The following is a 16754-nucleotide window of genomic DNA, read 5'->3' on the forward strand; positions in this document are numbered from 1 at the left end:
CATGCCTGTGCACTCTAAATTGGTATCTGCCTCCTCTGATTCAGCCCCTTCGAAGAGCACTATTGCAGAGCAGGGACAGCACCAACATTCTCACCCTCCAAGAGCAAGGCCACCTCAGTGAAAACAGTGTTGTCAGTGGTAATAGCCTCCTTAAATCAGAGAGAAAATGCAGCTGTCACCATTTGTGGCAACAAGGCACCCTTCTTTGAAAGAAAGTATAGTACCCCTACTGCTGGTTAGGACCTGTGAAAGGAAACTGGCTCAATGCTCACGGCAATAAGGCTTCACTTCTCTCAGACCTCTGGAAGTGACTGCTTCACAGAAGAAGAAGAAGAAGCCATCAACTCTGGCCATGGGCTCCTCTGGAAGAAATGCACAAGCCGTTTCATAAGAGGGAAGTGTTAGCTAAGTTAAATCTGTCAAGCATAAGATAAATTCTTCGAGTGATTTGCTCATGTGTAGACCACAATAGGTGTGCATGCTCACCATGTGCACCAGTGACAGAAGTTTTTCCCCTAGCAGTACCTGTAGGGGAGCGCCCCTAGTAATCCCTGGAGTGGCACCTCCATGGCTGTGCACTCTCCCCACCCTCAGTTCCTTTTTGCCGCCAGTGAAGGTGCTTCAGAACTGCTTTGCTCCAGCTTTGCTGTAGCTTGTCCCAGAACTCTTGTTCTTTCAGTGTATGTGACTTGTAGTTAGTACTCGATTAGTTTTAGTTTAGTTTAGCTAGTGCATCCGGGCCGGGGCATGCCCTGTACCTTGGGTTTTAAGTCGTGTGACACTTGTAGGCGGACAATGCCAGTGAGTGATCTGCACGCAGACTGTTTACACTGTTTGGGTGAAACTCATCTCAGCGATTGCTATAAGATTTACAAGTCATTTAAGCCTCGGACCAAGAGAGACAGACATTAGGCTATCCTCATGGAGTTGGCATTGACCCCGACTGTGGTGCGCCGCTCTGAGTCGGCACCAGGCACCGCAATGTCGGAGCACGGTGATGCCCCGGTGCCAGCTACTAGTTGGCACCGCTCCCCGTCCACGGGGCGTGCCAAGAAGGCTAAGAGGAGGACTTTTCCACCGCAGCACTGGAGTAAATCTGGGGCAGAGACTAGACCCGTGTTGGGCAGTACTTGATCCCCATCAGCCTCTAGGCCTCCGACTCTAGTCGAGCGGAGTAGCCCGGCCCAGGCTTCTCCAGATGCCCTCCACTCCGGAGGCCCTGCAGGTGGCCCGAAACATCATGTCCATGCCAGTACCAGGAGCACCGCCAATGTTGGCCCCACGTTCCAGAGGCAAGCCACCGCTAGGATCTCCACAGTCACCCCCGACTCTCTCTCGGTCAAGGGCCCGTTCCTGACACCATTTGCTGCTCAGCAACCGTTCTGTGCATAGTCCACATGGGTCGCCATCAACTCCCAGCAGGTTGTCTGGCTGGGTTCCGTCTGACCAAGATTCAGGCACTGCTCTGCCTCAAGGAGCAAACATCAGAACCAAGGCAGGTGCCACCAAAGGCCCTCGTCTTGGAGGGGCTATCAAAGCTGGTCGCAACACAAATGTCGACGCCATTCCCATTCATCGTCTCGCTCCAGGACCCTGCCACGGCACCACTCCCGCAGCCCCGGGTGTTGATTGCTGGTGAGTCACCATTGCGGATCTGCCCATCGGACCGATCGCCGAGTAGCTGTTACCGACGGTACCAGTCCTCCACGTTGAGGTCACAGTCTCAGGGTCGGCACTGCTCCCGGCACCACCGCTCCTCCTGGTCCAGGGACAGTGGCAGGTCATATGTCAGCCCAGCCTCCCTTCGTAGCTGTCCATCGATGGGTCAGGCCAAACAACCCGCTCCTCCAGTGCCACAGCAGCTGCAGTGACACCGGGCCCTGTGACCGGTGCAATGGTACCAGCGGGCACTGTGTCCCCCAACGCAGCCCCCGGTGGGGGTTTGCTCGGTGGCCGGAGCCTCAGAAGGGCCATTGGCCTCCCTTTCCCAGACTCCGAGGAAGGAGCCAATGGGACGTACATCCTCGGCACTGTGCCCAGAAACTGACTAAGATGTGGACCCTCCGGTGCCGGTGGACACACAAAGTACAGCACTGACCTCCTCACCCTCCCCTGATGAGGCAATTATGGCCTCTCCTCCGTCCATCCCACAGGAGGACTCTAAGGCGCACCAAGAACTATTAAAAAGGATGGCATCAAGCCTCAACCTCCAGGCAGAGGAGGTGGAGGAGCCCTTGGACTCCCTGTTTAACGTACTGTCCGCCTCAGTACTGGGCAGGGTGGCCTTGCCTCTCCACAAAGGGGTGGTGAAAATTTCAAATGCCCTATGGCAAACCCTGGCCTTATTGGCCCCAATCTCTAAGAGAGTGGAAGGCAAGTATTTTGTGCCCACCAAGTGGCATGAATACCTATACACCCATCTTTCCCCTAACCCTCTGGTTGTCAAGTCGGTCAACCAGAGGGAGCAGCAGAGTCAACCAACCCCTATACCAAAAAATAAAGATTCAAGGAGGCTGGACTCATTTGGAAGGAAAATGGATTCATCCTCGAGCTTCCGGTTACGGGTGGCAAACCATCAGGCTCTCCTGGGCTGGTATGAGTTCAATCTGTAGGGCTCTTTGCCCAAGTTTGAGGACTCCCTCCAGGAGTGTGACAGGAAGGAGTTCAAAGCGCTGGTGGAGGAGGGTACAGCCGCTAACAGGGCAACCCTGCAGGCAGAATCGGATGCGGCAGACACGGCCACATGGTCCATGGCCTCTGCGGTGTCCATGAGAAGGGCGTCATGGCTCCTGCTTTCTGGGTTGTCCAGTTAGGCACACACCTCCTTGCAGGACCTCCCGTTTGACAGCAAAGCTCTGTTTGTGGAACAAATGGATATAATAAAACTGCATGGCCTGAAAGACTCCCATCCGACGCTTCGGACTCTGGGCCTCTATGTTCTGGCTCCGGCTAAACCTAAGTTTAAGCCACAGCAGGCTCCCACCCAAGCCGCCCACTCTAAATGTCATGAGACTTTAAGAAACATCTGCAGAGGCAGTTCTCCCTATCGTGATGCAGCTCCTGTTGACCCATATCACTGCTGCATCGTGACAAAGATTTTAGGAAAATTACTAGTTAGCCAATTGCAGTCAGTGTTCTCACCTTATATAAATCCAGATCAGACTGGATTTATTAAGGATAGACAAATGTCAGACAACATTCAGAAAGTACTTGCAATCATCCATAATGCCAGAACAAAAATAAATGTATTTGTTACGACTTGATGCAGAGAAAGCCTTTGATCGAATGGAGTGGAACTTTGTTTCAAGTCCCGTCTATGTGGACATTGGTCTCAGTTACTTAAATGGATAACTGCTCTTTACACCACCCCAAAAACAGCTGAGAGTTAATCAGATTAAGTCTCCCCTGTTTGAATTACACAGAAGGACTAGGCCTGCTGGCTCCTTTACTTTTTGCACTGGTGCTAAGGAACAGTTAATGTGTCATAAGAATAAAACTTGGACAGGAACACATCAGAAAATAGCTTTATATACAGATGATGTAATATTTTTATCTAAGGCAATATTTCCCTAAAATTAGTTTCTAAAGAAATCCAGGAAATTGGAGAAGTGTCTGGGTTCAAAATACATTATACCAAATCTGAAATGCTAGCTATAAGTTGTCCAGAATCTGAAAAGTCACTCTTCCTGAACATATCTGGGTACAAATAGGTATCAGATTCTATAAGATCCTTGGGAATTCAAATCTCAAACAAATTATAAGAGCTCTATGATTTAAATATCAAACCATGACTTCAGCAAATTAAAAAAGATCTGTAGTGCTGGGGAAAGTCTGCAATTTCTTGGTTGGGAAGAATTGCTGCAGTCAAAATGAACATTTTGCTAAGTATCTTTCTTGTTTCAAAATCTGCCTGTAATCATCTCAGGTAAAACCCTAGCAGGAATACAGAGCATGTTGTTATAATGTATATGGAATAAGATAAGACCACGAGTCAGTGCAGACATTTTGTACTATCCTATTAAACAGGATGGACTCGCTATTCCAAATATTCTATGGTACTATGAAAACCAGATAGCGCAAAGCAGTAGTGGATTGGTGGCACTCTAACACCGCCAAAGACTGGGTCTTTATTGAACAAAGAAGTTGTGCCAGTGTAAACCTCATTAGGCTATTGATGGATTTAATTATGGATTAATTAAAAAAAAACCCTCCAGAAATTTACACACATCTTTTAGCAAAAACTCTTATGGTTTTGATATATTACATCTTGTTTCTTGTTTTTGTTTCCTTCCCAATGACACTTTTTTAAATACTCCAGATCTTAACCACGTGACAAACTAGAGCATTTTAAAGATTCAACGAGCCATATAATACATATGGTTGGCCAGCTGTTCAGTAAAGAAACTTTTCTAACCTAGTTAGAGATCAAAATTAACCAGACCACTCTTTTGTAGCACCAGTACTTTTGAGAGATATAATGCCTGACTCAACTTTCTAGCAAAAAAATATTGTATACAGAAAGAGAACTTTAACAGAAGTGATGGCATTATAACTTATTTGGCATATACAGTCTGGTCAAGCCAAGCTACAGTGTTCTTATTATTTATATATCGAACTGATAATCTTTACAACTTTTCTAACAAAAGTCCACATATGACACTGGGGAAAGGACCTATATAGACAAATTACTCCAGAGGCATGGAAAAGAGGGCTAGCAACCTTAGGGCTTGGTTACACTGAAGAGTTGCAGCGCTGGTGGTGGCTTTACAGCACTGCAACTCACTCACCGTCCATACTTGCAAGGCACATACAGCGCTGTATCTCCCTGGCTACAGCGCTGGCTGTACTCCACGTCTGCCTGGGGAATAACAACTGCAGCGCTGGAGTGCCAGTGTAAACAGTGATTAATCTTACTACGTTGTAACTGACCTCCGGAATTTTCCCATAATGCTTTTAACTAAAGAACTCTTTGTTTTGTTATGATGCCTCTCTTTGTTTTGTTGTGAACTCAGGGCTCCCGGAGCTGCTTATCTAAAAAACAAACATAGCTACTGTTTACTGTGAATGAGGCAGGCAGGGGGATGAATGTCCACAGCTAGTGTTTGCTTGAGGAGAGAAACAGCATGGTGGGGGGTGAAGGGAGTCCGTGGGAGCAGCTGCTTATCTGGTCTGAAGGCTATTTGCATTTAAGAGTGTGGGGGAAGTGGTCGGAATTTGCAAGGCAGGGAGCTGATACAGTGTCGGCTCCAAAAATCCACTCTCTCTCTCTCTCTCTTCCCCACGCTCCCTGTCACACTCCACTGCACCCCCCTCTTTTGAAAAGCACGTTGCAGCCACTTGAACGCTGGGATAGCTGCCTATAATGCACCACTCCCAACACCGCTGCAAATGTAGCCACACTGTAGCGCTGGTAGCTGTCAGTGTGGCCACACTCCAGCGCTTTCCCTACACAGCTGTACGAAGACAGCTTTAACTCCCAGCACTGCACACCTGCAAGTGTAGCCAAACCCTTAGTTTGTAGCACAATAAAATACATTTTATTTAAGATACTGTTTCAATGGTACCTCTCACCAGTCACGTTAAAATGTAGAGAGAGATTGAATAACTGTTGGAGGAATTGTGGTAAAAGAGGAGATTTTATGCATATATGGTGGACTTGTCCAGTCACTGGAGAGCAATAGGATGCAATCTGTAACCAACTATCACTATTTGGTGGATATATTACCAAAGATCCTTTGGTAAACTTTCTAGGGCTTCCTACTGGAAATGATCACACAAAAGGAAATGAAGACTTGATCTTTTGTTTGCTAGTAGCTGCTCAGCTATTGATAGCATCTCATTGGGGAAAAAAATAGTCCAACTATAGAGGAATGGTTCAAAAATATGGGAGATTGTGGCTATGGAAATATTAACATGCCAATTATGTACCCAGCAAAATATGGTCACTTTAACTCTGCTAGACTAATAAGCATTCTGCCAGATAGCCTCTCCCTGTGTAAGCACATAACATCACCTCTAAGCCTTATAATGATACTGCTGAGGAAGCCAAGCTTGCTAGGGTAGAAAGTTCACAACTGGTTGGAGCAGTGTATTTAAACACCTAGGTCGGGTCTAATGGGGAATGTACAGCCATATAGGTGCTGGAAGCAGGGGTGCTGTAGCACCCCCTGGTTTGAAGTGGTTTCTCTCATATGCAGGGTTTACAGTTTGGGTCAATGGCTCTCAGCAGCCCCACTGTAGAAATTGTTCCAGCACCTCTGTGTACAGCATAAGATTGTACTCAGCTAGTATTTTGCTAACTGAACGAACCCAGCCATAAATATTGTGTATGTGGCAGCCGCAAGCGTAGAAGCAAGCCAGGACAAGGCCGGCCTTGGAGAGCCCCGCCCCCCAGGCGGCTCTGGCCCGGCCCCCGCAGAGATCCTGACTCCAGCCCCGCCCTCCAGGCAGTTCTAGCTCTGCCCCGCCCCCTGCGTGGCCCCGCCCCTCGCGCCGGCGCCGTGCTCGCGGACTGGAGGATGCAGTAACTGGCTGCGGGTCACCATGGGCAGCAAGATGGCGGCCGCCAGCAGGGTCGTTCAGGTAACGAGGGTTGTTTCCCCGCGAAGGGGGCGGGCCCGGCGCTCTGCGTTCGGCCGCCCGGGGGGAGCCCGGTGGGATCTGCCCACCTCCGCCGGCGGCTGGAGACGCCGGAGCAGCCGCAGAGCGGGAGCGGCCGGGGCTGATGCCCTTGGCCTGGAGGTGCCGTTGGGGAGCCGGGGCGCTGGTGGGGGCGCTGGGCAGTGGCGGGCCGAGGTGCTTCTGGGCCCGAGTCCGGAGAAGGGGCGAGCGGGTCTGAGCTGCGGGATTGCGGGGGGACGAGCGAGGCCGGGCGCGCGCTGGGGGTCAGTGACAGCAGTGGGGGCCTCACCTGCCGGGGGCGGGGACTCTTCCGCCACCAGCGGGAGGGACGGACCCGGACTGCCGCTGCCCACAGGCCCCCCGGGCTCACCTGCTTCCGTGGGCGGTACGTGCCAGTGGCTACAGCCAGGCTCCCTTCAGAGCTGCTGCTGCCGCCCCCTCCCCCCCGCGCGGGCCGTGTCGCGTCCCCACAACCCCACTCTGTCGCACGACCCGTCGTTTTGTCCTCGGTGCCTGGAAGCGCGCGGTGCTCGCACTACAGCAGCCCAGGTCCGGGGGGCCTCGCACGGGTGCGGTACGTGGAGATGCCGGCGGCGCCTGATCACCCTGGGAGAGCTTCCTCGAGGGACTCGGAGGAGCTGGTGGAGAGAGGGCGCAGAACCGAGGGAGGGAACAAATCCTCGCTGCTCTTTCTTCAAGAGCCTCTCTTCCAATTCTTTCCATTCTGGTTTAGCTATGTGGGCAACAGCCTGCTCCAACTGTCTTCAGCTTCCCTTTAAAGGGACACCAGCTTGCAAATCACACCTCAGTCAGAAATAAGCCCCTGCTATTAGTACAAATAACCATTAAGATACATGAAAGGGATTTGAGGAAAAAAAATCTTTTCTGTTTTTTCCAGTTTTGTTTCCTTTGTGCCTTTGATAGCACTTTGTGTGTAGCGGAATTTGCTTTTCTGCTTCATGGACCAAGCAAGTAGGGGCTCTCCAATGTCTTGATGTCCTCACATCTCTTTCTTCCCTACCCCTATTGACTAGTCACCTGGTCTGTTGGACCCAGTGCTCAATTGCCTGCTTCTCTTGTGGTATTATTCCTACTGCTATAGGGATGCCAGCAAATTGCCTATCTTGCATAATCTCCTTCTCATCAGGGCTACTGCACCTTCAAAATATCACCTTCCCATAAATGCTTATTTGCAACTCATAAACTGCTGTTCTTGGGAATGAGGGAAAGCCTTTTTTATTTTAAAGAAATAAACTTTTTGAAAAAAATCGATGCAAATAATCAGGGATTTGGAGCAATCAAATTTTTGAATTGCTCCACTCCAGCTCTGGGCAAAAACCTACTGCTCGGCACTCCAAATCCAGGCTCCACTCCAAATCCCTGCAAAAAATATCTTAATGCAGATGGGGGTTGAACTCCACACCTACTAATATATAGCTGTTTACTTCTGAGACTACAAAAACCTTAGAATCCAATTTATACTGCAGTTATAGTTACTCCTCTATAAGCCATAGTTAGTTGTGTGGAAACTAAAAAAACATTGCATTTGCTTTACAGTCTAATACATCTTTGAATCTGAAATGTCACTTGGGCAGTCTTAGCCTTGATTAAAAATAAAATTTAAATTATTGTAAATCTCCCAAATCTGGTGTTAATGAAAGCGCAAAGCAACAGGGTAAAAATAATTGCTTAGTGTGTAGCATTCTTGCCATGAAAATCTCGTGAACTTTTATATTTTATTTACCCAAACTCTCCCCCCTTTCCCCCCCCTCCCCTCCCCTCTCCTCCCCTTTCCCTGCCTCCTTCCACTGCTGTGTCTTGTTTTAGGTAGTCAAGCCACATACACCCTTAATCAAGTTCCCGGACAGAAAAAATAGTCCCAAACCTAAAAGTAAGTATTTCATTTGTAAATAAAATTTATACCATATCATATTTATTTGCCTTAGTATTTACATAAGGACCCATGACACATTGTTTCTTTTTGGCTTATGGCTCAATTTTGGCTCAATTGTTTCTGAGCATTGACCTAGTTTGGTGGCAGCTGCCTGATTTTATGCTTTAGAAAACAGACCATACTTAATGCATAAAACTGAGATTACCTTATTTCCTTTGTTGCCCAGGCAGAGTTTTGAGGATCTCCATTTTTATCCTCCGACTTTAATCTTATACTATGAGCTCATTTTGCAAACACTAATCTCCATTTAAGAGAGGCTGTGCTAAACTCACTTTTAAGCAGCATGAATTTTCAATGAAGTTTGCAGCAAAAAGGCAGTCACTTTTTCCTTGCTTTGTCTGCAATATTTAAAATCCTGATGGTACCTGAGAGGGCAGTTTACTCCCACTATGCATAAGGGGAAAAAGTTGTTATATTTAAAAAAACAGTACTCAATCTGACTTTACTGTATATCTGTATATTACTACATTGATGCTTACAGCATACCAATCACCATCATATGTAGACATCAAAGTTGTCATATTGCTCCATTAAAATGGGATTGTGTATTGTTATGACTAACATTCCTCTTGACTCAATAAAGTATTTGAAACAAAAATAGGAGATGGTTTTTATGAAATTCTGGCCTAATACTTCTTTTTGTCTGGAGGCTGTGATAATTCCTGGTTCATTCCTCTTTTAATTCAGTACCTATGAGACCTTCTTAAATATTGGAGTCAAACCTGTTCAGCGCACCTAAAATTAAAGGATCCCTTCTTCCTGTTTATGTCCCCAGAGCTCACCACTTATTTTAAGGTTTTTCACTGGTGGTGGTAGAGGTAGATATAATGAACATTACTATAGAATTTTGAAAAATGAGAACTTTAATTCTTGGAATCTAATTACTTCAACCCTGGTGTTGGAAGCACTCCATAAAAATATTTTTCTTTTTGGCTTGATTGGTGGTTTTGACCTGAGTTTGAATTCCCATTGAATATTTTTGTTAAAAAATGAAGTGTATTGGCAGAATTCTATGCAGTCTTTGGACACACCATCTAATTTGTATCTAGTTCCAACACCCTCTACTCTATTGAAAATCTTTTTCAATGATTGAATAAACAACTAATTTCTCATCTCTTATTCTTCTAAATCTGATGTGCAAGTTCTGATTAGAGCTGGCTGAAACTCCAAATTTTTGATTCATGAGAAATTTCAGCTTTTCAGAAGTTGGGTTTGTTCTCATCATAACCAAACCAAATTTGTTTAAATATTTCAACAAATCCAAAATTTCAGTTTGGAGACACTGAAACATGGTGTTTGTGGAATGAAATATTGGAAACTAATCAGAATGCTATTCACTGAATCTCAGTTTCATTGAGCCCCTGCTGGGATTCCCAGCATCTGCGGTCCAGCATGACTCTTCAGTTTCCCTGGAAAATTTTGGACTAGCTTTGGTTGTGACTATTTCTTTTGTATGGGGGTGTGTGTGTGGATAGATAGATAGATTGATGCCTTTGTCACCTCAAGACTATTCTGTACATTTTCAATCCATTCATCCTGTAGTGATTTAGAATATAATAGCCTGTATTTTACCATGATGTGATGCTTTTGTGGTTGGCTGTATACTTGACTGGTTGGCCTTGAGGGATCTGTTCCTGGTTCCCTCCTCAGTATCTGGGAAGCCTTACCTATACTGAGGGTATCAAGTATATTTCTTCACTGTCAACTCTAAATATGTCTCTCTGCTGTTGCTGTCACCCAGAGTGCTAAGTCCCACATCTCTTCCTCAATATCCTTGAATCAGTTGAAACGTCACATGGCTAAAATTGAAAAACTCATCTTCCTCTGCTTCTTTCTCTGACCTTATCAGCAACTTCATCATCCATCTGGTCCCCTGGGTTGGCAAGCATAGTTTCACATTTGACTCCTTGTACATTTTAACTCATTTAGGATTGCTAACTCCTGTTACTGCTTATTCTGCAACTATCTTATCACTGCTGCTTAAATCAAGGAAGCCAAAGATTTCTCACCTGGGCTACTGCAGCCTCCGCATCTTTGGCTTCCTTGACTTTTGCATTACATTCACTCTAGTCCACAAATTGAGGCTGGGGGTGTAATAGGATGGGAAATGTTGCTCCCATGGGACTTGGGACTTGAATTAGGAATCTTTACTTCCACAGGATATTGTAATTGTGTAGTCTACTGTGTTGTCAAGTCTAAATCATTTGTTTATAGGGTTTTTTTGTCCAGAGGGATGAATGCTATATAAACACATCGTCACTAGAAAAATTCATTATTGGCTGTTTTGACCATCTAGCCCTCATCATCAAGTTCTTGCATTGCCATGCAATGCTGACTTATATCATGTATCAGAGGGGTAGCCGTGTTAGTCTGGTTCTGTAGAAGCAGCAAAGAATCCTGTGGCACCTTATAGACTAACAGACGTTTTGCAGCATGAGCTTTCGTGGGTGAATACCCACTTCTTCGGATGCAAGCAGTCATCCGAAGAAGTGGGTATTCACCCACGAAAGCTCATGCTGCAAAACGTCTGTTAGTCTATAAGGTGCCACAGGATTCTTTGCGACTTATATCGTGTTCAAAATCTTCCATCCTTGCAGCTTCAAGGCCCTTCTGACACCTAGTTTCCTACTCCCCAGCTCATAACCCAAGTGCTTATTTATATTTGAGGCTGTTTCTGTACTTTTCTACAAGTTATTCCATGCCTTCTCTCAGTCTCCTATGCCTGGAATGTCTTTCTTGACCCTGTGCATCTGAAATCCCTCAAAACTCACCCATTTTGGTCAGCATTCAGCAACTGACCTCCACTCCCTGTGACCTTCATTTTGGATGTTACCTACAAACTATATTATATGAATTAATTAAAAATACAAACAAAGCCTTAAAAATGGGTATAATACAAACCACATTTTGTAATATTTCAGTTACAACCTTCATCCTCCCATAGACCTGTCCCTTTGTGGACAACTTGTATTGTAAACTACTTGAGTGGAAATATAATGACCAAACCTTAAAGAATCCCACATGCTTATGACATTCTATAAATACAGTGCCTCACAGTGTATTTGTATGTTCTTAATCTGCAGTTACGGCTTCCCAATGTAAGTATTTGTAAAACTATGTACTGGTTTAGCTACTGTTGCAACATCAGTACCTATCCCTTTCAATCTGTGCTTCCTCCTACTCTCAAAATTTGACTGTATCAATGGTCTCATTGCTATATTAGTCCCTAAAATTGAAAATAAAAGTATATGGTGAGAAGGAAGGGGTTTAAATTCATGCAAGTAGCTTTATAGTGAAATTCTACTGCACGACCAGTACCTTCTAACTTTTACTGACTGCACTAATGAATAACTATACTCGAGCCCGTTAAGGTATTAAAATATTCTTTGTACTTCTATACATGGTTTTGAAATCTGGGTTTCAGTGCAGGAATCTCTACAAGCAAGGGTACCACCACTCCATGCTTCAGCTGCACAGATGTCTGTAGGAGACAGACCACCAGCCCTTCAAAACATTTCATCCATTAGTAGAGTACAAGGCACACCAGACACGACAGAATTAGTAAAAACATTACCTCAAAAGTACAGGAGAAAGTTGATGTCAGATGAGGAGATGGAATACATTCAAGTAAGTTTTGTTATATTTGTTACTACATATGTCCTCTGTAGTTATTCACTATGTTGAAAACTTTGCAAAACAACTTCTGGACAACATGATAAATATCCTTATCCAAGTTAACTCTTGTTAACTTTACACTTACATCAAGCATTACAACTTAATTTGCAGTAAATGCAAACTAAATATTCTGCAACACACAAGCTGGGTAGATAAGGTATCCCTGTTTGGCAGTTCAGGATACTGATACACACAGAGAGGCCGTGATTTGCCCACGGTCACGCAGAAAGCCAGTGACAAAATCAGGATTAGAATTTGTTTTGAAGTTCTAGACTACATTTAATCCATTAAACCATGTTATTTCAGTGTCATTACGTATTGTATTTACAATTGTCTACATGTACTTCTATTAAAATTAGTATATTTATATTTTGCACAAAGTGCTGATCCTTTCATTTGAGTTTAGCCTCTTCAGTCTATGAATAAACAGGTAGCTTATGCTCAAAATATAGGTTGTGTGTTTAGGAATAAAAATTACAGAAACAAATATTCATTATTTCACAGAAAACAAATTGAGTTTAAATGCTCCCTTATAGTGTTTGCAAACTAATATTGCAGCATTATGCAAGTACACGAGAGGCAGAAAATTTAATTGACTACAAAATGGCATTGTACCTGTAATTTGTTGAGTTTTGAGCACTTGGTCACCAGATGGTGACAAATTGGGAGATTAGAGAAGAATATCAAAAATATTAAAGAGCTGGAGGGATGGGTTTGAGGCAAGACTAAAAGAACTAAATCTGTATAACTTGATTTGGTGATGATTAAGTCCACAAGTATTCAAAGGATATAAACATTGATGATAGAGAGAAATTTTTATATAGGGTGGAAAGAGGGCTATAACTAGCAGTAATGGAATTAAAGAAGGTGTGAAACTTCCTGACGTTCAGCCTAAAAGTTTCCCAGCAATGAGAGGTATTAAGCTGTAAAAGTCTAGCAGGAAAACAGTGGAAACATCTTCTGGACACCTTAGATTATTAAAACAGAGAATGTTTAAACAGGAAGCTTGCTTTTTACTGTCTTTTTTGCACTTTTGAGCTTGGACAAAGAAAATAACTAGTCAGTTTCTTTTGCAGGCTTTTATTCACCAGTGTAATGCTGCAGTGTTCATTTTTACACTGACCTATAAGAAGTTACATAAACATTTCTCAGATTTTTGTAAGGTTTTTTTTTTACAACATCTAAGACAAGTAGAATTTGTGTCCATAAAAGTAATAAATAAAAGGTAGAATTCTTAAATGTGCAAATAACCCAGTACTGAAAACAGTACTTCCCTACTCAGTAATAACAAAGTGCAAACCAGCATGTCAGCTTCCATTTCTTTTAGTAGAAGACATGTAATTGTCTATTTTTCTTTTACAGCGTGGAGGTCCAGAATAATTACAGAAGATATTTGTTCACCACTGCTGAATGAATTACTGTATTCACATTAAAGGCCTTCCTCACTCTGAATGTTATAAACAGTTTGTTAATAGCTTTAATAAAGACCCTGTATAAAGGGGTGAGAAAGTTGACACTTAGACCACTTCTCTTCTAATGTATGTTTCTGGGCCAGCTTTTCTGTTAAAAGCTGATTAAGATAATTGTCTGAATCCGCTTTAGAAATCTACACTATTAAAATGTAACTTAAGTAATAAAATTGTCAAGAATATCTACTTTTGTAGCCATTGTTGATCCACAAACAAAGGTCCAGATCTAGTGCAAAATCTCTCAGGCCCATAAGATGAGCATTGTAAAGTGCTACTTTTTATTATAAGAAATCTTAAGGTTCTTACTTTTCAACTTCAGACAGATATATAAAAATAAGCTTTGATTCTGGCATCCTGCTGCACGGTGGCTGCTTGCCCTGACAGTTTAAATGCTTCCTAGGGTGAGAACAGCATTAAGATAGAGATGATTAGCTTATTCTTGAACTAATTTTAGTAATTAAAATTGTGTTTGGAACAGCTCTTAAACTCACTTGCCTACAGTTTTAGACAAAACTACCTTTCAGAACTGATTCTTGCTTTCCTGAGCTTTAGAAGTCAGGTATATGATGGGGCTGATGGGTTTGGTTTCAAGAAGAAAACTACAGGTAGCCTTTACTTCTCTTCATGTTTGCTTGACAAATTAACCTTAATCTGGGTAAAAGGGAGACTAAAAAAATTAACTTGAGTGCCACATCTGTTAAGTACTCTTTGTGCCTTGAGCAATTTTAATAGGTTAAACTACACCACTAGCCCAGTAAGGTGGAGAACTTCCCTTCAGTCCCTTGATGCCTACTAAGGCAGAAATCAGGCTTTTGTTTTATCTCTTTTAACCTATTAAAAATTGACTTCAGGCCTTTCTTAGAAGATACAGAAGCGGCATGAGGGGCAAAGTTGCAGGCTCATGATGGGGAAAGGGCTTGCCTCCTATCTTTTCAAGATTGTATCCAAGTATAGTTTTCAGGTTCATTTGTCAACTAGAGCAGTGAGTGCTCTATTAAATTAACTGGTTCTGTATGTTTCACAGTAATTTTAAACACTAAAGCCCTGAAATGTTGTTGCTGACAAATAAAACCCATTTTAAAATAATATGCCATATCTACAGGTAGGGCTGGGCAATTCTATATCAGTTCTCTTTGGGTAGCAAAACCCCCCCCAACAACTCACTACCAGTCTGTCTTAGTACTTAAACTGTCACTGACAACATTGTTCAGGAAATAAAATATTCAGTTACAACCAGGTTTTAGTGCATCTTCAAGTCCTCCTAGAGAACCATCTCTCCCAACTATCTCATAGAGTTTTAAATGTATTGGTGAATTGTGTACACTGTACAACAATACTTTTTTGTCACAGTGATATGGTAATATTGCTGACAGAAAATACTAATAAATGTACTGAAGAGGGGAGTTGAGGCACAAAGTGGTTGAATGAACAAGGAATATAGATGCCATATCTCCTGATTCTGAGTCATGAGCTCTGAAAAGACTATTATTTTCCCAAAATACAAAATGGTGGTGCCAGAACATACTGCAGAGTATAGTAGACAAAGATGAGAGAAGTTTGTTCATATTATTACTATGCATTACTTACACATGGACAAAGAAAAGAGAGTTAATTCAACTCTTAGGTTTGTCTATCTGGGAGAATTAATTTGAATAGCTTCGCCACATCAACGCGTACTCCAGAATAAGTATGTCCACACAGTGAGCTATTCTGGATTATTTTTTGTGCTTTAAATTCACACTTTAAATAACTAAGGCCTTGTCTAGTCTTGAAAGTTATTTCAGATTAATGGGTCAATAGGAACAGTTCTAACTGGGGGTTGGCTGCTACTTCCAGTATAATTGAGCGATGGCAGCAAAAGAATAATTTTAAATCAATGGAATATGTTGCATAGAAAGGATAACACCATGTTAAAATGCAGAGGCAATGAAAAAAAGCATTGTCTTACAAAAACTCATTTTGAATTTTATGGGTCTAATAAACTGTTTTGTTAAATCAATTGCACATTCCACTACTCCTGGCACTGGTGGGAAGTCATATCCAGAATGTGAAGCATGGACGTAATAGGTCTGAGTCTAAGGCATATACTATATAATCTATCCAAATTTTCCTGAAAATGATTCCACTTGAGAGCTGGAATATTAACCATGAAGTTCTGTTCTACAAACCAGTTTGAGGGCCCAAAGGTGCACAATGAAGTGACTGGATTTAAAAAAAAAAAAAAAAAGACTCTTCTACCTTCCAAATCACCATCTTCCTCCAAAGTTCTGAAAATAAAGCCAAAAAAACCCCACTTTGAATATTCAAAGTCAATTTTATCCTTCTACTGTACTTCCACTGCTGTTGGATAATCCTATAGCAGGACCATGGATTTCAGAAAAGTAGACTTTGATTCTCTCAGGGAATTGATGGGCAGGATCCCCTGGGAGGCTAATGAGGAAAGGAATCCAGGAGAACTGGCTTTATTTTAAAGAAGCCCGGTGTGCAGAAAAACCATCCCGGTGTGCAGAAAAAATAGCAGATATGGCAGGTTTGGCTTGGCTTAACAGAAATCTTCAGTGAGCTTAAACACAAAAAGGTAACTTACAAGAAGTGGAAACTTGGACAGATGACTAGGGAGGAGTATAAAAATATTACTCGAGCATGCAGAGGTGTAATCAGGAAGGCCAAAGCACAATTGAAGTTGCAGCTAGCAAGGGATATGAAGGGTAACAAGAAGGGTTTCTACAGCTATGTTAGCAACAAGAAGGTGGTCACGGAAAGTGTGGGACCCTTACTGAATAGAGGAGGCAATCTAATGACAGCTGATATGGGAAAAGCTAAAGTACTCAATGCTTTTTTTGCCTCTGTCTTCACAGGCAAGGTCAGCTCCCAGATTGCTGGACTTGGTAGCACAGTATGGGGAGGACATGAGCAGTCCTCAGTGGTGAAAGAACAGGTTAAGGACTATTTGGAAAAGCTGGACATGCACAAGTCCATGGGGCTGGATGCAATGCATCCGAGGGTACTGAGGGAGTTGGCTGATGTGATTGCAG

At 43.3% G+C, this 16754-nt stretch overlaps 1 protein-coding gene across 1 annotated transcript; it reads left to right on the forward strand.

Moving 5' to 3' along the window:
• The first annotated feature begins 6444 nt into the window (after positions 1 to 6444).
• On the forward strand, positions 6445 to 13985 carry MRPS36 (mitochondrial ribosomal protein S36). Its single transcript, XM_045020736.1, has 4 exons — positions 6445 to 6582; positions 8449 to 8512; positions 12000 to 12202; positions 13613 to 13985. Exons 1-4 carry the CDS (start codon positions 6544 to 6546, stop codon positions 13628 to 13630), a joined length of 324 nt encoding a protein of 107 aa, XP_044876671.1. The 5' UTR covers positions 6445 to 6543; the 3' UTR covers positions 13631 to 13985.
• Positions 13986 to 16754: the final 2769 nt, after the last annotated feature.

Source organism: Mauremys mutica, chromosome 6 (genome assembly GCF_020497125.1).
Source record: "Mauremys mutica isolate MM-2020 ecotype Southern chromosome 6, ASM2049712v1, whole genome shotgun sequence".
NCBI lineage: Eukaryota > Metazoa > Chordata > Testudines > Geoemydidae > Mauremys > Mauremys mutica.